The 21526-nt window shown below is 42.6% G+C and overlaps 7 protein-coding genes across 7 annotated transcripts; 6 read left to right on the forward strand and 1 right to left on the reverse strand.

The window, feature by feature from the left end:
• Positions 1–334: 334 nt before the first annotated feature.
• BDB00DRAFT_818131 (uncharacterized protein) lies at positions 335–2396 on the forward strand. The gene is made up of 2 exons (XM_053123123.1): positions 335–2181; positions 2258–2396. The coding sequence occupies exon 1, from the start codon at positions 359–361 to the stop codon at positions 2123–2125; it is 1767 nt and encodes a 588-aa protein (XP_052980724.1). The 5' UTR covers positions 335–358; the 3' UTR covers positions 2126–2181; positions 2258–2396.
• On the forward strand, positions 2397–3867 carry BDB00DRAFT_818139 (uncharacterized protein). The gene is made up of 6 exons (XM_053123124.1): positions 2397–2500; positions 2639–2751; positions 2930–2951; positions 3039–3113; positions 3164–3165; positions 3341–3867. The coding sequence occupies exons 2-6, from the start codon at positions 2734–2736 to the stop codon at positions 3521–3523; spliced, it is 300 nt and encodes a 99-aa protein (XP_052980725.1). The 5' UTR covers positions 2397–2500; positions 2639–2733; the 3' UTR covers positions 3524–3867.
• A 2387-nt stretch (positions 3868–6254) lies between these two features.
• On the forward strand, positions 6255–10311 carry BDB00DRAFT_818141 (uncharacterized protein). Its single transcript, XM_053123125.1, has 14 exons — positions 6255–6467; positions 6571–6811; positions 6885–7171; positions 7304–7358; positions 7460–7544; positions 7635–7740; positions 7823–7945; positions 8050–8154; positions 8260–8395; positions 8485–8551; positions 8656–8804; positions 8903–9151; positions 9248–9564; positions 9678–10311. Exons 1-14 carry the CDS (start codon positions 6336–6338, stop codon positions 10194–10196), a joined length of 2571 nt encoding a protein of 856 aa, XP_052980726.1. The 5' UTR covers positions 6255–6335; the 3' UTR covers positions 10197–10311.
• Positions 10312–10358: 47 nt separating this feature from the next.
• On the forward strand, positions 10359–11930 carry BDB00DRAFT_818143 (uncharacterized protein). The gene is made up of 6 exons (XM_053123126.1): positions 10359–10666; positions 10769–10836; positions 10945–11138; positions 11252–11260; positions 11351–11548; positions 11641–11930. Exons 1-6 carry the CDS (start codon positions 10413–10415, stop codon positions 11773–11775), a joined length of 858 nt encoding a protein of 285 aa, XP_052980727.1. The 5' UTR covers positions 10359–10412; the 3' UTR covers positions 11776–11930.
• A 393-nt stretch (positions 11931–12323) lies between these two features.
• BDB00DRAFT_974173 (isoleucyl-tRNA synthetase) lies at positions 12324–16880 on the forward strand. Its single transcript, XM_053129894.1, has 13 exons — positions 12324–12374; positions 12470–12485; positions 12601–12766; positions 12861–12974; positions 13065–13286; positions 13380–13464; positions 13558–14060; positions 14174–14364; positions 14495–14980; positions 15077–15515; positions 15593–16198; positions 16301–16639; positions 16730–16880. The coding sequence occupies exons 1-13, from the start codon at positions 12353–12355 to the stop codon at positions 16766–16768; spliced, it is 3228 nt and encodes a 1075-aa protein (XP_052980728.1). The 5' UTR covers positions 12324–12352; the 3' UTR covers positions 16769–16880.
• A 104-nt stretch (positions 16881–16984) lies between these two features.
• Positions 16985–18192, forward strand: BDB00DRAFT_818149 (uncharacterized protein). Its single transcript, XM_053123127.1, has one exon. The coding sequence runs from the start codon at positions 17168–17170 to the stop codon at positions 18119–18121; it is 954 nt and encodes a 317-aa protein (XP_052980729.1). The 5' UTR covers positions 16985–17167; the 3' UTR covers positions 18122–18192.
• A 311-nt stretch (positions 18193–18503) lies between these two features.
• On the reverse strand, positions 18504–20111 carry BDB00DRAFT_871297 (uncharacterized protein; the record flags this gene model as incomplete). The annotated part of the gene is made up of 1 exon (XM_053126813.1): positions 18504–20111. The coding sequence occupies one exon, from the start codon at positions 20109–20111 to the stop codon at positions 18504–18506; it is 1608 nt and encodes a 535-aa protein (XP_052980730.1).
• Between the last annotated feature and the right edge of the window lie 1415 nt (positions 20112–21526).

Genomic DNA, 21526 nt, shown 5'->3' on the forward strand with positions numbered 1-21526 from the left:
GACCGTCGGCTGCCATGCTGCCAAGTGTCATTTTTACATCTTCAGGGACGTATTCGTTAAGCTGGGTTATCAGACGACCTCGACTGATTTCCGGACGTTTTTGGGTAACTGCTTGAGCATACGTTCGTTTTGGATGTGTTGGTGGATTTTCCTTGGGTTGGTTGGAGTCACCATCAGGAGTGACCCCAGGCACTTTTTGAAGGGAATCGGGAAGAGCCATGAACCAAAGCTTTGTATGTACTTGGCACACAATGTAAGTGTCGCTGTTCATTCTCCGTCGTCGTTTCGTCGGTGTTGGAGATTTGAGAGAGAGCTAATTGTTATTTTACTACAACTTGACACCAAAAAAAAAAAAAATATGCTGCAACAAGTAGATCAATACGATCTATCGACCGTAGTTAACAAAGACGATTTCAGTAAAACGGTGGAATTGCGACAATGTGAATTAGAAGGTCGATCGCTGGTCGCTAAACGACCCTTGTCACCAGGCGACATTGTACTCGTCGAGAATCCACGACTTTGTTATTTACTCCAACCCAACTGCCGATCGTCCTTGTCACCACACTATACGAAAAAGTTATGGAAAAGCTTGGAGGACATTGTACAGGACGAAGGGTTTTGTCCAGGTGTACCAGCAGCCATGCTCGCCTATCTCTCGCTTGGCGAAATAGAACGACCCAAATATGATTTCTTCTACTATCCCGAACTCAGCGAGCAGCATTCGACGGTCCAGTTGATCAAGCAGGCATCACACACGGCCGTTTCGACGCTACCTGAATTTAAGGACTTAGATGCCGATGATATGGCCAGATTTGTTCTCAAGATATACGGCAATGCACATACGGTCTCATTTGCACACGAAAGAAAGGCACAGACACACAAGCGAAGAAAAGAACGGCGCCAGATGTACGCTCCTAAATGGGGTGAGCCGTACGACACCAGTGGATTTGGTCTTTCAGAAGAGGAAGCAGCGCAACAGCGATCCATGATTTGCTTGATGGCTTGGGGATCCAAATTTGCACACGCTTGTGCACCCAACCTGTTTCTCCAGTACGAACCCTCCGAAAACGTCATGGTATTTCGCGCCGTCCGTGCCATGGAACCTGGTACCGTTTTATCCTTTTCATACTTGCCCGAAGATGACATGTCATTAGGCGGCTTGGTCTGTGGCACCACCGTTCTACGCCAGGCTAAGCTCCACAAGTTCAAGTTTTTCGAGTGCGCATGTGCCCGGTGTACAGACTACGACTGGTCGCGCGGTCAAGACAATGATATCCACGGCAGCTGTAAACAAGTTTACTATCACAAAGGTGTATGGGAGTGTCCCAAGTGTCACACTATCAAATCAAGTGTACCTTTTATTGGCAAGCGTGAAGACCATGTGCAGCAAATTACGCTGGCGTTCGCTGCTCTCGCTCATGGACTCAAACCTGTTGACGAAGACTCGCTCCGAATGATTGAACCGTACATGGAAGATTTGCTGCACCCTGATAATACCACCCGAGACGCTGAAGAAGAGGAGGAGGAGGAGGAGGAGGAGAAGGTACCAGTGCCACGGTATCATTGGACGTATGGATCGATCCATGCGGTTTTATCGACATACCACCTCAAGCTTTTTCCACAATTCTTTGGCAAAGGTTTGGCGGAACGATTCGGCATGACGGTGAAAGGTTTTAACGAGGCGGTTGTCTACTTGCAGTTCTTGAACGACCATATATGGACATGCCCAAATCCATCTTCACCGGTGGGTAGTCCCATGGCGGCATTTTTCGCTGGCTGGCGGATCTTGGCTATTGTGATCGATACTGTTCTCCAGGGCACTCAGCGGACGCTTGTCATTCGATCGTCCACAGCTCCTCCTAAAAGCCGTAACGGCAATGATAGCGATGAAGATAGCGACAGTGATGCAGAGGAGGAAAATATGGAGACAACCACCGAGCTTATTCCCATGTCTGACGAATGGAAACAGCCTATTGACCAAATTATCGATATCGTCCATTCTCGATGGCTTCCCTTGGTAGTTCAAGTATTCCAAGTACGACGATCACCTGTGGTGGATGATATGATGAGTCGCATAAATGAATTCGTAGATCGAGTTGAGCAGGTTTCAGCTTTGAAAGAATAAAAGTTGCATATGGCTGCTATGATGTACTACTATTTTCGTTTCGTTCGGGTGGTTTTCTAATCCTTGCGTCAATAAAATGCATAAAGGGGGAGGGGATAGACAACTACATGGAAGGAAGAGCGAGGGCTTTACCATTTTCCAGCTGAGTATCTTTTCGCTCTCGCTTACTTTGCGGCTTGACTTTGAACACAGGACACAGACACACCGTTAATAACTCTTTTTTTTTTAACTGCTACCCGCACTTGTCCATCGGCTATACCAAAAACGGATCTTTAAACATCTATAAAAAGGGCTCGTCCTTTGCTAACAGTAAAACCTTCATTGCTCTTTTCTTTATACCTTTTGCGCCTAACCTCCCAAAACAATGTCCCCAAGGTAACGATGAAAGGCTACTTGGCAAACTATCATGAATTGTTGGGGTTGTTGGATATCCACAGGACATTGGGCATAAATATCTCTCCTTTTTAACATTTGCTGACACTAATACAATGTCGTCGCGATTTACGTACATAGCCAACAACAGCAGCCTCAACAAGAGCAACACGAAATGGTCTCCACCTCGGCCTACCCTACCACTCAGACCATGACTCCCAACACTACTCAGGAACATGTCCCTACTCAGCAAGGTAATGTATACGTTTTGGTTGGAGTAAAGTGCGGTTTACTTGAGGAAAATACATTTCAGCAAAGAAGAGTCATCCTTGAACAGATGATACATGTGCACGATATACTGACACCAGCGACACTTCCGCTCATCTTGTTAAAAAAAAAACCTTCTGGGATAACTTGTAAAAATATATATAGAAGAGAGCTCTTCGATGCTTCGGTAAGCTTCCTTCTTTTTCATACTCACATTGGGGCTGTCGTTGAGTTGTACGAACTATATTGAATCTGATTCGTTTATTTGAAATAGTCTTCGCGGTGGTGGTTGCGTTAAAGATTGTTTGGCCGCTATTTGCTGCTGCTGTGCTCTTGAAGCCATCTGTTGGTATGATTTTTTTTTATTGAACGTTGTTGTGTAGTGTGCATGTCGACATCCTTTATGCTAACGAAAACCGTCAACTTTTGTGTTGAACTAATCTTACTGTCCGATCATATATTAGCTGTAAGTGATTATTAGTTATTTTTGTGTTTTCAATTGTAATTGTATGTAGTATGTAGCGTGAGTACTGATGACAGAGAGAAATTGTATCCTATTTGCCGTTTTTCATATAGTTGAAATTGATGAAATTTGCTGCTAAAAACGAAAGAAAAATGGCCAGAGTCGGTCTCTCTCTCTCTCGCTCGCTGGCGTTGTCTGTGATCAAGTACAAATATTATTCCTTACCTTATACTTTTTGCGTAACATCACCCTTTTTTCTCCCGATTTATATAAATTTTTCTCTATTTTTACCATAACGGGCTTATTTTCCTTGTATTACCTTGGCGTTTTTCTCTTTTTGATGCATGTCATGTTTCTCTTCGGAATAAAGTTGTCGCGTTTAGAACAAAAACGCCAAGCAAAAAAATGGATACTAATGCTTATAGGATAGCACTGTTGATGTATGATGAAACAGAGGAGGAAGAGGATGCAGGCGATATTGTGGCGATTGTGGAACCCTGTTCATCATCACTCTCGGATACACACACTTTATTCTCGCCTTATTGCAAGCTTTTCCTATTACCCAATGCATGTAACATTTATTGATGGCATACTACTTGGTGTGTTTTAAAAATATATGGAAGCTTAAGGAAGATCATTTCCTTGCCATTATTGTAGTGTCTACCAAAATTACTGTGATAATCACCATCATTCGTTTTTCTTTCAATGACATCTTTATGTGTGTGCCAGCAAAAGTGACGTTCCAGTGTGTTTGTGGTGTCACCAACTTTGCTGTTACAGTCATGGCCGCTGCGATCACTTCTCCTAATCAGTACTCAGATCATGACCCATTTATTTTTACAAGAACGACAACCATTCCGTACGTGATCTCAACAACCAGTTCAGATCAGCAGAGATGCTCGTCGACAGAGCCGCTGACAAGGGTGTCCGTAAGGTATGTCAAAATGTCCTAAATGATTAGCTACTACTTAATACTAAATACATGAGAGGATCGTGTATACAATCACTTCGACACGTTGAGAAATAGACAAGAACCATTAATAATAGAATCGATAAAATTCAATAAGCAATAAACAGTCATTTTCCCTCTGATTGTCTCGGCCTCGTGCAGCGGCCTTATACTACATGGAAATGACTAAGCACGGTGATACAGAATATGCTCTTGCTTTTGTCTTTGCCAAGTCCTGTAAAAATATACATATTGCATTTGATCTAAAGGAAAAGAGGTTTGTAGCTGCCATATAAAAATAGTAACTGTAGCTTGTTAATGATGATGATTTACATACTGCCGATAAATGACCAGGCACATGTCGTGTTAATACCCTCCCAATCCCGGACTCTTGTCCTCCCGCTTATGTAATGTATTCATTGCTGATATAACAGTAACGGAGTGTGGTTTCCCTTGTACGCACAAAAGTAGTTGGAGAACGAAGAAATATACTGATATATCAGTTTCAATATCATTATGACGAAGAGACGTCAATCACATACTTAAATACGGCGTGTATACAGCCTTTGGATCCAGACAAACATTAGTGATACTGTCCGACATTTTAAAGATTAAAAAGCATGGGCTGTCTGCCGTACTGTACATTAATTACTACTGCTAGTGCTACTATCATACTACCATTCATGGCGATGAACCCTTCTTCTTGCCATTGAAATAGTATAACAGCATATAATAACTTTGCTAATTGCTCATCCATGAATGCCAAAACCATTATAGAAGGTCAACATTTCGTCCATCAGGTGTTAACGTCAAGCTACGATAAAGACACTACTCAGTAATGCATATGATGCATATTGTTCCTCGCTTTCTATAGCTGCTTGTGTGCTCTGGCTTTGACAACGAATGCGCAACTATGCTATTTTGCTCTTGTGAGCAGTAGCACAAGGGCTTGCACCTTGATCTTCATTTCTATTAATATATAGTAGAACACATGGTGTGGCGTGCTTCATCTGTCACCTTTGACTATCATTACTGTAACGTCGATGAAATATGATTTGCTGCGTAATAGAAGTGTGCAATCTTTGACTCAAGGGTATGCTAGCTTACCCTCTCATTTCAGGCGCTCCTTCATCTCTTGGTGTATCTCTAGATTTATGTTGAGATATGTAGGACCGTCAATAGCTAGAATTTCTGATTATTCTTCGGAATCACAATGATATCGTTCTTTACGAATAGCGTTGTCTGCAATCTTGCTAGCATTCAGCCCTTTTTTCATTTGGTGCGCCAAATTCCTTCTACTGTCGAAAACCTACAAAGCTGTTCGTGCCTTGCCCGCCATCCTTTTCTCTAGATTTGAGTAAACTTCTTTCTTTTTAAAATAGCTGAAACAGGAAAAGATGGCGATTCAAGGATCAACGAATTGTTTGTCTTCAATAATTTATACTCTGTGTTATAGTAAATATAGAATTCAGAAGTAATTACACACTTGTACCTGACTTTGCTTGTACATGTTTTTCGGTCATTCGTCGCCTTTGAATCAGCTTTGTGAGCCAATGTCTCTTGATGTCCGCTCATCTTCTGATATATAGCTTTTGATTCGGCATGACTTTGGAAGTAACGCTCATTATGCGAAAATCGCTTATGCATCATACACATTCATGCTCTAAATTATTGCTACAGCAGCCAACAAGCCCTATAAACCCCCTATTCATACAGGATATGCATACCACCTTTCTGCGTTTTCTCACGGGCGTTGCATTTGGCGATCGAGCAGTCCCGTCCAAGAAGATAAACGCACATGGCGGCGCTAGTGTTGGCCACATGATGCTATGGTGACGATGATTCGATCTAGGTTCTTCATCACCTTAACCGAGTAGTACCTCGCTGGGGACATCAAATAGAGAAATAAGTGTCTAGTAATGGTAGAATATACACTGTCTGGTTTCTGGAAGGTGTAAAATTGTAGATAGTGTTCTACTCTCTAATAGCGTGCGAATCATGTGTAACGCTGCATCGGGCCGGCGATTGTAGAGTCTATAACAAGTTCGACATTGAAACAATTCTTTCCAACAGTTTCCCGCCGCTCAAAACGCGTATTTTTTCATTTCTCCCTTCCGTACCTCCGTTCACTTCTTTTTTCACTTTTCCCCATTTTACTCATGGCGAATTCTGTGCCAGGCTCTGAAACTTCTTCGGTTTCAAATAGTCCTCTTCCTGAAGAAGCTAACAACTATGGTGCTGATCAAAAGACGCCGTTTTTCGAATACCACCATCGCATGTCGATCCAAAACGTAAGTTTCAATCCCTCTCTTTCTGCGATTGCCCTCTTTTTGTGTGTGAGTATGTTTCCGTGGAAATTTTGACACAAGTGTTAAAAAAATGAATATGTAAAAGCATGACAGCAAATATTTTGGTCAGAACTTGCCTCCTACCGGTGGACCTTCTGGCATTGACTCCGATGCAAGCACACCTGTTGACGATCAACCTCCTGCTGTTCCACGACCTGCCGTCATTCCTCCCGCAGCAACTGGCACACCGACAACAACATTTACAACGACTGACGACAGTAACGGATCAGTGCCTGCCAGCAGCGACACTGTCGAGGAACTGCACGATTTTGTAAATGATACGCAAGGTAACAAACGTTGAACGGAATGCACCCTAATGGATAAGGGAAATACTGATATAATAAACAACATTTTATATAGATGCGGCCGTCACTGCCGAGCTGCGTGGGCTTTATGAAACGTTGCAGACATGTCTTGACCTGCGGGAAAAGTACATGAGACGTTCCTGCCAGCGCTTAGAAGACGATCCCAGGAACAGGGATGACTGGAACATTTATCCAGCTCCACCCCAGCCATCATGGCCATTGCCATCGCCTGAAGAAATTACTCGTCGAAAGGAAAAGGAAAAGAAGCGTGAGGCCGATCCAATTGGCGCTGTGGGTAGCGACTTTTCATTTGAAGAATGCGAAATTCCTGGCGACCATGAGGTGAGCTATAACTCTTTCGTCTCCCCCCCAATGTTATACACTCATCAACATCATGCGGTGCAATATATGCTCTCTTGACTTCAAGCTAATCATGTCTGTGGTGGTTTTCGTGGTATGGTCGGGCTTATGCAGTTTACGTTTGGCATGGGATCCGAAGGCTTTTACCAAGTGTACCAAACCGAAAAAGGTAAGGCGCAGTATGAAATGTCATTCTGCATAAGATTTTTTTGGTCATCGTCATCGCCATCGTCATCATCGGGTTTGTTCATTGTCTCCGCATCCCCATAGATCAATTCGATGAAAAGCCATTATATGATATCCCAAGCCGAAAGGAGTTTTTCCAGGACATGGACTTGGTCCTAGGTACAATCAGGTAATAATTTATCTCGATCTCTGTGGGTTGTGTTTATAATGTGGTGTCGTATCTGTGTGGATGTATGAATAACTTTACCTATAAACATAGCGATGGTCCAGCCAAGAGTCTTGCTTTTCGAAGATTACGGTACCTGGATGGAAAATGGCAAATGTACACTTTGCTGAACGAGTTTCAAGAACTTGCCGACTCTAAGGTAACAATGGGCGAGAAAAAACAAAGAACCATACACGCTTCCTATGCGATATACACAGTTGCTGATTCTTTTCCATTCGCAGAGGGTACCCCATAGAGATTTTTACAACGTGCGTAAAGTTGATACTCACGTTCACCATTCCAGCTGCATGAACCAAAAGCATTTGTTGCGTTTCATCAAATCAAAGATGAAGAAGTCACCCGATGTAAGTTTGCGTACCCTACATATAGGTTATTGGATGTCAGTATCGAATCCATGTGTGTGTAAGGGAGCTAATCTGCTTTTTATTGTTTGATTGATTGTTTGTAGGATGTGGTTATCTATCGTGATGGGCAGCACTTGACTCTTAAAGGCGTATTCGAAAGTCTGAACTTGACAGCATATGATCTTAGCATTGATACTCTTGATATGCACGTAAGTAAACTTACTATCTCACTGAGCTATGCTTTCAAGCTCGTTTAATATCTCGGTAATGAATCTGATGACCATATCCTTCTCCTCTTCTTTTTATTTTTATAGGCCCACAAGGACTCTTTTCATCGTTTCGATAAGTTTAACCTGAAATACAATCCAATTGGAGAAAGCAGATTGCGTGAGATTTTTATGAAGACCGATAATTACATCCAAGGAAGATATCTTGCAGAAATCACAAAGGGTAAAGTTTGATTCTAGTGTATTAATACGGAGTACAAGATGTATTGAAACAGGCTCTTATTAATATGCATATTATTAAACACACCTTAGAGGTAGTATCGGATTTAGAGTCTTCCAAGTATCAAATGGTCGAGTATCGTGTATCGATTTATGGAAGGTAAAAGGGGCATACGCATTTCACTTGTATGATAGAGAAAAATGCTTTTATTACAACATGACGTACTCACTGTGAACGTGGAAACCCCCTATTGCTTTTTTAAGATCAAAGGATGAATGGGACAAGTTAGCCAAGTGGGTCGTAAACAATGGATTATTTTCACCTAACGTACGTTGGCTGGTGCAAATACCTCGCTTGTACAATATCTACAAATCATCCAATTCTGTCGACAGTTTCCATGACATCGTTCGCAGTAAGTACCTGTTGCATGACGAGATGATCAAAAGATCAAAAAACAAAATTTTCCTAGATGGCTCTGTTGCACTTACTCATACATAAAAATTACCACAGACGTTTTTGAGCCTTTGTTTGAGGTCACCAAAAATCCTTCGAACCATCCAGAACTACATATTTTCCTGCAACGTGTCGTTGGCTTTGACTCGGTCGATGACGAATCCAAACCAGAAAGACGCATGTTTAAAAAATTCCCGACACCAAGTGAGTGGGATAGCAAGCATAACCCACCTTATAGCTACTATCTATACTACATGTACGCCAATGTCTCTTCTTTGAACAACTGGCGCAAATCCCGTGGCTTCAGTAAGTAAAAGATTGAAAAAGGGGTACTTATTTTCTTTTTCTCAAGCGCATTAATCGGCTATATTACCACTACTAATGCTATGTGTGGTAAATTAGGCACCTTTGTACTTCGTCCTCACTGTGGTGAAGCAGGTGACACAGAGCATCTTACTGCGGCATTTTTAACATCTTTTGGTATCAGTCATGGTATTCTATTGCGTAAAGTACCTGCATTGCAGTACTTGTATTACCTAGCACAGATTGGTATTGCCATGTCACCCCTTTCGAACAATGCCTTGTTCTTGACGTATGAGCGTAACCCACTTCCTCAATTTTTCCAACGCGGTCTGAACATTTCATTGTCTACCGACGATCCCTTGCAGTTTCATTTTACGAAAGAACCGCTCATTGAGGAGTATAGCGTTGCAGCACAGGTATGTCTATGCAAATACACAATATTGCTGAAGGCGGGCAGAAAAAAGAGAAAGAGAACATACACATACATGTAAGCCGTATACTAAGCCAATGATTGCTGTCTATATAAAAGATTTGGAAGTTGTCGCCGACCGACATGTGTGAATTGGCACGTAACTCTGTTATTCAAAGTGGCTGGGAAAGTCGTGTGAAAAAGCATTGGATTGGTAGAAAATGGTACAAGAAAGGCGTGGAAGGAAACGATATGCAGAGGACCAATGTACCCGATATCCGCGTCAAGTACCGTTACGATGTGCTCATGGGAGAATTGGACATGTTGAGACGCTACGCACCGCGTCAATCCATCGACGCTACACGCGCAGGTGAAGTTGGTGTGCTCAAGCATGATATGGTGGGTGCGGCTGGATTGCAATCAGGACCACAACTGCAACAGCAAATCCACCACTCGCGCGGAGAGCAACAGCAACAAGAGGCATCGCAACAAGGACAGCAGCAGGCTTCTGCAGGAGAGAATACTTCGGCAGCCAAGGTCATTTGGAAAGAGTCTCCATTCCCCGGTGTTGGTGTGGTTGCAGAACGTGCACGACGTCGTCACGCTCCAAATCACCATGAAGACCAGCAACATCAATAACAGTAGATTTAGCAGTAGTAGTGGTATATTGTACTTGAGTGTTTTTACTACTTAGCAACTTACCTAGCGACCAGCAATAAATTACATAAGCCAACCTATGCACTCAGTTCTGTTATGCAACCGAAGAGTCACACGAGGAAAAAAAAGTAAAACCCGCACTTCCTTGACTACTTTTGCCTCTCTATATAAGTTTAATACGATCTCTCCCTCAATGTCATGAGCGAAACGGAAGAAGACGATTACATGTCAACCAAGTTCCTCGAAGAGGCTGCTGATTATGAAAGCAAGACACGAAGTGAAGGAACATACAGCCAGCGCCGCCAACGAACGCTACAGGTGCAGAAGCAAAAGGGGCACATTAAGCCGCGCGAACAATTGCAGCGCGAAGCGCGTGAAGAAGGCTTGAAGCGTAATCTTGAAGAAGACAAGAACAACAAGGGCATGCAGTTGCTCATGAAAATGGGTTTCAAGTAATCTTACACTTACTTTTTTACCAGGAAGCATTGTGCGCGTATTTATAAAGGGAAATCTCACGTAAAACTTACGTCGTATTCTTGTGCACACATACACAGAAAGGGCATGAAATTAGGCAAGTCCGAAGGAGGTCTAGAAAAACCTCTTGAAGTTGAATTAAAGCAAGGTATTGTAATATATTATTTTATACTTTTTATTAGCTATGTTCCCGCTATACGTGTATCAATCAGTATCTGATAAATGAGGGAACGCGTCAACTGCTTATCGTATTCAGGTCGAGAGGGTCTTGGTATGGCTGAAGCACGTAAACGAGCGCTGGAAGAAGAGGAGGAAAGAGAAGCGGCTAAGCGACCTCATATTGATCCGGATGAATATCGCGAATTGATGGCAAACAAAGCAAAAGAGTCCAAATTACATCGGCGAAGTACTGCTGCAGCTGCCATTTGTGAACGACTGGATATAGAAAATGTACAGTAAAACGTACCATTTGTTTGCTTTGAAATGTCTTGATAACTTCCTAATGAAGCGAAGCAATACAGTTACTAATGCTACATGTATTACTATCTGACTCTATTGTATAGGGAATTGAGGTAAAGACTTAACCTCATTTAACTATTAATTTTCTCGAGCGTGAGAGAAGACTTCCTCTCACTTATCTTTACTATTTTATCTTTGTCTAGTCAAATATTCTCTGGATATTCTGTCCCAAAGATGAAGAGCAACAACAGCATACTGGTGATGGCGATCTGACCGAACAAGAAGCGAAAGGTTACGCATTAACTGAGCAAGCTGGAGAAGATGAAGATGAAGAAGAGGAAAAAGAAGAGGAAGAATTACCTTATCCCAAAGAAGAAGTGGAAGAGCTCAGATCATTACCTGTAAGTTTCTCTTCTCTTTATATTAAATTGCACTTGGATCTTGGTACGTATCTAATATGGCGACCTATGCTAATATCTCTCTTGGTTTGTAGTTGGACAAACGGCTTACTCGACTTGTTGATTATTTACGAGACAAGCACTCATACTGCTTTTGGTGTGGAGCTAAATACGATAATGCTCAGGATCTGGCGGAAAACTGCCCTGGGCCAGGCGAAGATGATCATTAGTAATTGATGGCAGTGCAATAAACACATACGTACCCTATAGAGTGACAGCCTGTCTGACATGTGTTGTACGTAGTACAGCATGATAAACACATATTACAATTTTTTCCTTCTTCTTATCATCACGACGTTTTGAATTGAGCCTTCGAAGAGGATATGACTCACAATGTATAGTAGGTATGCACATTCACTTAAGCGATTTGCATAGCAAACTGCGGCAAGGTCGTCGGCAGCTGCTGTGCCATAACTGCTTACTCATATCAGAATTTCCTTCCAGCAAGTTTCTCCATTATGCATTATAGCATATTATAACTTTACCCTATGACTGTATCTAACATCCATTTTAGAAGCTAGCATGTAGGTAGCTTCTAGCATAGTATGACTAATCTGTAGCTAGAAGGATGGATATATCCAGAATAATCGTTGTCCTAACGAAATGACAGCTAGTGCCCGGCTGCGGAGCAGATTCCGTGGCGTCCGTCAGCTGGACTGTGACTCATTTCCAGAAGTTTTTGGCGGCGGGAGTATATTTCAGATCTGTTTTCCGTGAACTTTCTTGTATTATCAGTTGCCCTTGGTAATGAGCGTTTCACTTGCTGACGGTAATGCATCGTTTCACTACAGACTTGGTCCTTTGAATTTCTTTGAATCTCATTAATAAACGCGTCTTTTTTCTGTATATGTCTGATTCTTTTAGTATCTGGACAGTTCAAGTAAGAAAAAAAATTGATACGATAAATATTCCACTTATAGCTGTCAAAACTTTTTATTCGGGGGTGGGATGACCAAATAAGAGAATTAAATAATATTCTTGTAATTGTTCATTAGCTTTCCAAAGGAAGAGGAGAAAATCCTCGAGTTCTGGAGAGAAATCGATGCATTCAACACTTCGTTAGAGTTGAACAAGGACAAGAAGCCTTACACCTTTTTTGATGGTCCTCCTTTCGCTACTGGTCTTCCTCATTATGGCCATTTGTTGGCTGGTACTATCAAGGTAAAGTAGACTTTTTTCCTTCCTTACATATGGTCAATTCGCTCCACAAGGGGGATTCTGTCAACTCATGAATTTATTATTTTCTGTTTTGAAGGATATTGTCACGCGTTATGCTCATAACACTGGTCACCATGTCGAGCGTCGCTTTGGCTGGGACACTCACGGTCTTCCCGTCGAGTATGAAATTGACAAGAAGCTCGGTATTAAGGTTAGAAACTCGTTTTTACTAATACCGTTAGTTACTTGGAGAGAGAGAGAGAGAGCCTGATTGATATATATATATATATACATAAATTAGGGCAAAGATGATGTGATGGCAATGGGTATTGACAAGTACAACGCCGAGTGTCGCGCAATTGTCATGCGTTATTCGAGTGAATGGAGAAAGACTGTTGAGCGTATGGCTCGTTGGATCGATTTCGATAACGATTACAAGACCTTGAACCCCACTTTCATGGAAAGTGTCTGGTGGGTCTTTAAGGAATTGTTTGATAAGGGCCAAGTCTACCGTGGACAAAAGGTAATGGGACACAAAACAAGAGATTCTATGGAAGTATTTTTCACTTGCTGAATGGTTGCTGACAAACACAAATGTGTGTGTATATGGATGTAGGTCATGCCTTACTCGACTGCATGCCATACGCCCTTGTCTAACTTTGAGTCGTCCCAGAACTACAAGGATGTGAACGATCCTGCCAGTAAGTCTCCAAAGTGGAATCTGAGGATGGGGAAGGCATTGGGATATGAGTATGGAGGATGAAAGAAATAATGGCTTATTGTTCGAAATCTAGTCGTTGTCGGTTTCCCTCTTGTTAGCGACCCCGAGACCCAGCTTCTTGCATGGACCACAACCCCATGGACCCTGCCTTCGTGTTTGGGTGTTACCGTCCATCCCGATTTCGAATATATTAAGATCAAGGACGAGCTTAGTGGCAAGCAATACATTCTGCTTCAAAAGTGCTTGAACATTCTGTACAAGGACCCCAAGAAGGCCAAGTTTACAATTTTGGATCGTTATATCGGTAAGAACATGAAAGGCTGGGAATTCGAACCCATGTTCGATTACTTTGTCAAGGAGTTCAAGGGTAAGGGCTATAAGGTCATGGTCGATACCTACGTCACCGATGATTCTGGTACCGGTATTGTCCAGAACGCTCCTGCCTTTGGTGAGGACGATTACCGTGTTTGTTTGGAACATGGCGTCATTGATCCTGATGGCTTTTTGCCTTGCCCCATCGATGAAAAGGGCAGCTTCACTGAAATCGTCACCGATTTTGCTGGTCAATATGTCAAGGTAAAAACCAATGACTTTTTATTTGTTTATGTGACTCTGTGGGAAGCGAGAAAGTCACAGGGTGCTTACTCTCCTCTTCGTTTGCTAATCAATCATTTTGCAAAACCAAACAGGATGCCGACAAGGAAATTCAAAAGAACATGAAAGCACGTGGTCGCTTGATTGTGCAATCGCAATTCATGCATAGTTATCCCTTCTGCTGGAGATCCGATACGCCGTTGATTTACCGTGCCATTCCCTCGTGGTTCGTCCGTGTCAAGCCGGTCATTGATCAAATTTTGGCTTGCAATGATAAGATGCGCTGGTATGCTTTTAGGATTTCCATTTTCTCAAAAAAACTTGCATTCCCTCCCCCCCCCCACTTGGCACCATGCACGTGACAATTATTAATATGCGATTCGTGTTGCTGTTGTTGCTATCCATTGCTTATACAGGGTACCAAGCTTTGTCCAAGAGAAGCGTTTCGCCAACTGGATCGCCAACGCTCGTGACTGGAACATTTCGCGTAACCGTTACTGGGGTACTCCTATCCCTCTTTGGGTGAGCGAGGACTTTGAGGAAATCGTTGCTGTTGGTTCGATCAAAGAACTTGAAGAGCTTAGCGGTATCTCGCCCATCACTGATATTCATCGTGAAAGCATCGACAGCATCACCATTCCTTCCAAAACCGGCCGTGGCGTCCTTCGCCGTATTGAGGAGGTTTTCGACTGCTGGTTCGAATCCGGTTCTATGCCTTATGCTCAGCAGCATTATCCCTTTGAAAACGCCTCTAAGTTTGAGAATGCTTTCCCTGCTGACTTTATCTCTGAAGGTATTGATCAGACCCGTGGTTGGTTCTACACTCTTTTGGTGCTCTCGACCCATCTTTTCAACAAACCTCCTGCCAAGAATGTCATTGTCAGCGGTCTTGTCCTTGCCAGGTGAGAGAGATACACAAACAATGTCATAACTTTGAAATTAGTGACGTATGAAAGGAGAAGAAACATGTGAATTCTAATTGTATCATTTTCTAATAGTGATGGTAAGAAGATGAGTAAGCGTCTCAAGAACTACCCTGAACCAGGCATTGTTCTTGATAAGTATGGTGCCGATGCTCTCCGTCTGTACTTGATCAACTCGCCTGTTGTGCGTGCCGAATTCTTACGATTCAAGGAAGAAGGTGTCAAGGACATTGTCAGCAAGGTGTTCTTGCCCTGGTACAACGCTTTCAAATTCTTCATCACGCAGACTGCTGTTTTGAAGAAGCAATTTGGTGTTGACTTTGTCTATCAACATGATATGAAGAAATCCGAAAATGTCATGGATCGCTGGGTACTTGCTAGCTGTCAATCTTTGATCAAATTCGTTCGCGAGGAAATGGGCGCTTACAGATTGTATACTGTCGTACCTCGTTTGCTCCAGTTGATCGACACTTTGACCAACTGGTACGTCCGTTTCAACCGTAAGAGACTTAAGGTAAATGTTTGAAAAGGTAATCCATATTTCTAGATAATTATGGAAGCTAATAGATATCATTCTATTCTGTGATATAGGGTGAAAACGGTGTTGAAGATGCCACCCGAGCCATGAACACTCTCTTTGAAGTACTGTTGACCTTGTGTCTCACCATGGCACCATTCACACCCTTCTTGGCCGAGAACATGTATCAAACCCTCAAGAACTTCATACCCAAGGACTCCAACGTTGCTGATGACCGCTCTGTCCACTTCCTCGACTTCCCTACTGTCCGTGAAGAATACTTTGATCCTGAGATTGAGCGTGCCGTCGGCAGAATGCAAGCTGTTATTGAATTGGGCCGTACCGTCCGTGAAAAGAAGAACATTTCTCTCAAGACGCCATTGAAGGAGCTTGTCGTCATCCACCACGATCCTCAGTACCATGCCGATATCAAGGCTTTGGAGAGCTACATTGTGGAAGAACTCAACGTTCGCGAGATCCTCGTTACTTCTGATGAAGACAAGTTTGGTGTTCAATACAAGGCTGAGGCTGACTGGAAGGTCTTGGGTCCCAAGTTCAAGAAGGACTTGCAAAAGATCAAGAAGGCTTTGCCATCACTTACAAGCGATCAAGTCAAGGAATTCGTCAAGAACAAGGAGATGCTTGTTGATGGCATTAAGGTTACTGATGAGGATTTGAACGTAAGTTTCAGCATGGAAAACTAAAAAGGAGGACAGATTGGCAAGTCAAAATGTGGAACTGATGGTAATCGATGGTTGGTTTTATATGTAAATGTTGTTTAGGTTGTCCGATTCTTTGATGATCAAGGAAACGCCCAATACGAAACCAACACTGATCGTGATGTTCTGATTCTCTTGGATACCAAACGCTACCCTGAACTTGAGCAGGAAGGTATCGCACGTGAAGTCATCAATCGTGTCCAGCGTCTTCGAAAGAAGGCCAACTTGCTGCCCACCGATGATATCCACATGTACTACCGTTTCACCAGCGATCCTGAGAACGTATTAGACGCAGTCATGAAGACCCAGACCGCTGTGATGGTCAAGGTCTTGAAGAAGCCTCTGGAAGATGCTCAGACAAAGAAGGATGATGCGGAAGTCATCATTGAAGAACCCCAAGAAGTAAGTTTTGTCATTTTCTGCTGTGATGATTGCATGTTCTCGATTTCTCTTTTTACTAATCGTTCTTTCGTTCTTTACTTAAAAAAACAGATCAACAAGCTTACATTTGATCTCATTTTCACTAAATAAACCGTTTGTATTAGCATAGAGTACTTAAAACAATGTCAATGAATAAATATAATCAAGTATATACTGAAGACAAAATGTACAGGCAAAAAACAAGAAAGAGATCGGTGAACCTCAATTGGGCGAGTGTGAGTGTGTGAATCATCATGGATATATACCAGGTGATTGTGTGGCCGTGATCAGTATGTTTGGTTCTTTACCCCTTGCAAATCCAGGAGTGGCACCACCAACTGATTGCTCACTCTTCAGCATACTACGCAACAAAACAAAAACAAATAACAAAAGAGGTCTACAAAGCTTTGTAAAACGGGAATAGCAAAGGAAAGTTATAAATATAGTGGTTATTGGTAAAAATGAGCTCATCCAAACATTCACTTTACTCTTTCTAAAAAAAAAGTAATCATGTTCCATTACTCTAACGTCAGACGAACGCCGTCGTTGACATTCCCTCCTCACCAACGTTACGATTATCACTGCTACGACAACAGTATTCTAGTAGGCAATCCAGAAAATGAATTGTTGTTGACATCGGCCTTTGATCCAATGATATCGTTTGACCCCCAACAACAGCAACAGCAAAACCAGGAGCAGTCATATCAAAGAACGGCCCTGGGAACAATAACACCACAAACGGTTTTGCCGGGTCATGATGTTGCTTCGGCCTACTATGCCTGGATGTGGGACTGTAGCAACACTCCTGGGTTGCACAGCATTAAAAACGACAATGCTGACCAGCAGCAGCACGTTGTCGATCATGGTACTTTTTTGGAATATGACAGCAGTAGCACGCTTATCGATATGCTTTTGACAGCTGCTGCGTCAAACGGCGACGATCCTTTACTTTCATGCATGCCATCTGACGAGCCTTCACCGCCTTCATCTACTAGCACGGAAGACCATCATCTTAACCACTATCAACAGTCACCAGCTGCTATCACTGATGCTTCCACTGAGAAGAAGGCCGGAAATGCTGTATCGAAACAACGGCAGCAGTCTACAAAGAAAAGACGAAGCACATCGAATGCCCGGATGGGATACTGTCAACACCCAAAACATTTGAACTATCGCGAAGAAAACAATTCAGCTGTCACGTGTACCAAAGCTGCCCTGACACCACGCCGTGGCCGTCCACCAAAGGGAACCAAGGCCATCGACAAAAAGGCGGTCAAGGAAGGCTACGTCTGGGCCATGACGGTGCGACCACTACCTAAACGATTGGAAGCTGTTGTTGGCTATGCTAATATCAAGGTGTGTTTGACATGTCTCAAACGCAGTGATACGGACCTAGAATACCTTGCCCATCCTGCTTATGTGGGACCCCAACAACAACAGCAACACAATAACAGTAGTAAATAGTAATAGTACCAGCAACACAACCGAATCCATAACAACCTTCATCTATGGTTTTTTGGAAAATAAAATTATTTAGTGATATGTAGTATTGTATGTACATAGTTGTCCTTCACTGTATAGCTCTATGCTGTTGTACTGTTTTTTATATAGAAAAAGAAATAAAGAAAGAAAGGGAATACTTTTACAAAAGGAAACATATACTTTTTTCGTGGATGGTGTGTTTGTGGCGGCGGCGATCGCTTGTTGAAATCTAACTCTTTCGTTACTTTTCTTCTTTTTCTACAATTGTAAAACGTGAAGGGGTTGGAGGAGGGTTGTAGGGATGGAATAGATGGAATGGAAGAAAGGAGGAGAAGAGGAGGTGGGGGTTTGCGACTCTTTTGGATCACTCCTGCCGTTCTTCGAACTCCTCGTCTGCTTGACGAAACGCCTCGCCAAGCACCATTCGCACCTGTTCTGACAATTGCACTCTGTTGAAGCTGATAGTCAACTTGCTATCGTTATCATCGTCACCATAGTCACCATAGTCATCAACATCGTCGTCGTCATGATTGTCGTCATGTCCGTTGTCATCGTCGCTGTCGTCATTGTTGTTCGAGCTACTACTGCTTCTTGAGATGATATTGATAGTTGCTCCATCACTGCTGCTACTACTGCTGCTACTACTACTACTAGTAGTAGTAGTGCTGCTGATGTTGCTCATGCTGTTGTTATTGCTGATACTGGTATTGCTATTACTAAGGATTGTGCTATTGCTAAAAATTACGTTGCTGTTGATGTTGCATTTGCCAAAGTCAGTACCGGTAATATCGATTTTGTTGCTATTTTCGTCCTCGTGATCCTCAGGAATAATAGCATTGGTAGTTCTTAGAGCGGAAGTACCAGCTTCGGAAGCAGCAGGCACAGCAGCACTAACGGCTGTAGTAGTTGTAGTTACAGCTCCATTATCCCAGAATACCACAGCGCTACATGCATTTGCTGATACGGGGGTCATGATGCCTTCGTCATCGTCTGTTGTGACGGAAGTCGTCGAGTCATAATATCGAGGAGGATCGTCCGAAAGCATATTCAATACTTGTGCCGCTGCTGCTGCTATTGTTGTTTCACCCACTTCATATTTCTCCATACTGCATGTCGTAGTTCGAGTAAACTGGTCAAGGCCAGGGCAGGAATGCCACAGAGCTTCTCTGAGTGAGGGCCCAGGGGTTTCAGCCGCCGCTGATGATGAAGATGGAAGGAGTGCATGTTCTGCTGGTGTTGCGGCTGCTGTGGTACGAATTTCTTGTGCGAAAGCATCAATTTCTACTTTTTCCGCCAAAGCCGTTAATGCACTGCCGCTGTTGCTTCTCGCTCGACGCCGCAGTATCCCTTGTGGTTGTAATTGCTGCTCCTGAATTTGGTCCTGCTGCTGCTGCTCTTGCTGTTGCTGATGATGACGATGCTGAACTAGATCTCTGGTTATCCTTTTGTTGCGATAATTATGGAGATAATACTGGTGCCGCCTATCACTGTTTTTTTCAAAATCATTCACATCGACTTCGATATCATCTTGTGGATAGTAGTTGCTGCTACCATTTTTGTGGATGCAACCGCTGCTATTGCTGCGAGTGACAGCTGTCAAATAGTCGTCGTAATCGATTTTGTTCGTGCCTTTTGTGTTTCTCCGGATCCTACTTGCGGCCCTGGTGAGAAGAGCCCCGGTAGAACTAGTAGCAGTTGGTTCTGGTGCAGCACTAGGTGATGATGATGCTCGATTATTCTGAAACAATATGCGTGTTATCCGTCTTCCGAGTGTGCCTGAGTGTGCGGGAGGATTTTGCTGGTTCTGAAGATTTTTTTCGTTTGATTGATGCTGATGTATATGCTGCTGATGCTGAGGCTGTTGCTGAAGCTGTGTTTGTGAATGAGGTGATTGTTTCCTTGAAGATAATGCTATTCGAAAGCGTGAAAAGGCTGACCGTCGTTTGTTGGATGATGAGGTTTCTTGCACCATAGTATATATTACTTATAAGTTAAAGGAATAATAGTGTATTGGAAAAGAAACGAAGAAAAGAAAGAGAGAGAGAGAGAGTTTAACTGAATTATATGAGTCTTAACACAGTTTTAAGTTTTCTTTTTTAGAAACAGGATGAGAGTGAAAGTAAAAGTATATGCATGCTGCATCTGGTCTCCCTTTCGTCTATGCATCGCATATCGTAGTACAAAACAGACCATCGTCTGTTTCCATGTGTTCAAGATATGTGGCAATAAAATGATGCGTTGCGTTTGTGTATGCGTGCGTGGCGTGCACACAATATTTGCGAGAATGGCTCTGCCTTTATATTAGAACAAGGAGCGAGGAGTGAGGAGAAATACAAGAAGCAAAGGAATAAAAAATCATGGTCCTTTTATTCTTTCTAACAAAACAGTATGTGGTAGTACTACAGTGAACAAGCTCTTGTTAGCTCCTCCTTTTCACGCATCTTTTCTTGTTGTATGATATTCTATATATACACATTGCCTATGCATGCTGTATGTATCGATTTTTCTCTTGTGCGCTAGGGCAAAAAACAAAATGAGGAAATGAGATCCGCACAATAAACAGAAGGCTGCAAGATTTGATGCACAATCTCACAGTAGCCTATATGAAATACTTACATGGTGCTGATTGCTTAAAAATACCCTGCCTTTTTTTTCGTTCGCTTATGAAGTGATGCATCAACCGACAAAAGACATCTTATGTGAGGGTTATGAGCGTAATCAGTACGTACCAACCCGCCACTCTGGCTTCATTGTGTTGATCTCGTGCGATTTCCTTTTTCTTTTTTCACTCCTGTTTACAACCAGCTTTTGGTGTTACACAAAATGCAAGACGTTACCCCATGCAATTGTCTTATAGTTGCTATATCCGGGGGGAATGATGGAGGTAACAATGTGGCGATTCCACAATAGAGAAATAAATGACGTCTTCTACTATGCAATCACCATATGATATTACGGGCTGTGTGTGATCATCACTGTTGATATATTTGATATACTGTACAGGGAGTGGAGCGGGAAGAGAGAAAGCTAAATAGTGCATATAATATATGTCGTGCTTCTCGATGAGACATTTGTATGTATGGCATATATGCTCTACATAGTACATCTTTTTCTATTTACAGTGGTGGTAGCAGTCAAGCCTGTTTGCGTTGTGCTGCCACACGCAGACTAGGAGTAATAGAGTGCTATCATGTAAGAGAGCACTCCACAAGAGCTCGTCAAGATTTACTTCACGTATACATAATACTTGATTAATCTACTGGCGCTGCTACTGTACCACCACCTTAATAGATTATACTGTACATGTGCTACTACTTTACCGGTGCACACTGTGGCATCTAAGCTTATGTATGATACTGATATACATAGCAGCAACTCTTTTTTTCT

Source organism: Zychaea mexicana, assembly GCF_025766255.1.
Source record: "Zychaea mexicana strain RSA 1403 chromosome Unknown BDB00scaffold_27, whole genome shotgun sequence".
NCBI classification, from domain to species: Eukaryota; Fungi; Mucoromycota; class Mucoromycetes; order Mucorales; family Lichtheimiaceae; genus Zychaea; species Zychaea mexicana.

Bases quoted from the DNA above. Each gene is read 5' to 3' on its own strand.
- BDB00DRAFT_818141 (XM_053123125.1), top strand. From the start codon at position 6,336: ATGGCGAATTCTGTGCCAGGCTCTGAAACTTCTTCGGTTTCAAATAGT. The intron at 7,946-8,049 runs GTAAGTTTGCGT...GATTGTTTGTAG, and splicing joins AGATGAAGAAGTCACCCGAT to GATGTGGTTATCTATCGTGA. The intron at 8,552-8,655 runs GTAAAAGGGGCA...TGCTTTTTTAAG, and splicing joins CGTGTATCGATTTATGGAAG to ATCAAAGGATGAATGGGACA.
- BDB00DRAFT_818139 (XM_053123124.1), top strand. The intron at 2,952-3,038 runs GTAAGCTTCCTT...TATTTGAAATAG, and splicing joins GAGAGCTCTTCGATGCTTCG to TCTTCGCGGTGGTGGTTGCG.
- BDB00DRAFT_974173 (XM_053129894.1), top strand. From the start codon at position 12,353: ATGAGCGTTTCACTTGCTGACG. The intron at 14,365-14,494 runs GTATGCTTTTAG...TTGCTTATACAG, and splicing joins TGCAATGATAAGATGCGCTG to GGTACCAAGCTTTGTCCAAG. The intron at 16,640-16,729 runs GTAAGTTTTGTC...TTAAAAAAACAG, and splicing joins TCATTGAAGAACCCCAAGAA to ATCAACAAGCTTACATTTGA.
- BDB00DRAFT_818149 (XM_053123127.1), top strand. From the start codon at position 17,168: ATGTTCCATTACTCTAACGTCAGACGAACGCCGTCGTTGACATTCCCT.
- BDB00DRAFT_818143 (XM_053123126.1), top strand. From the start codon at position 10,413: ATGAGCGAAACGGAAGAAGACGATTACATGTCAACCAAGTTCCTCGAA. The intron at 10,667-10,768 runs GTAATCTTACAC...ACACATACACAG, and splicing joins CTCATGAAAATGGGTTTCAA to AAAGGGCATGAAATTAGGCA. The intron at 10,837-10,944 runs GTATTGTAATAT...TATCGTATTCAG, and splicing joins TGAAGTTGAATTAAAGCAAG to GTCGAGAGGGTCTTGGTATG.
- BDB00DRAFT_818131 (XM_053123123.1), top strand. From the start codon at position 359: ATGCTGCAACAAGTAGATCAATACGATCTATCGACCGTAGTTAACAAA.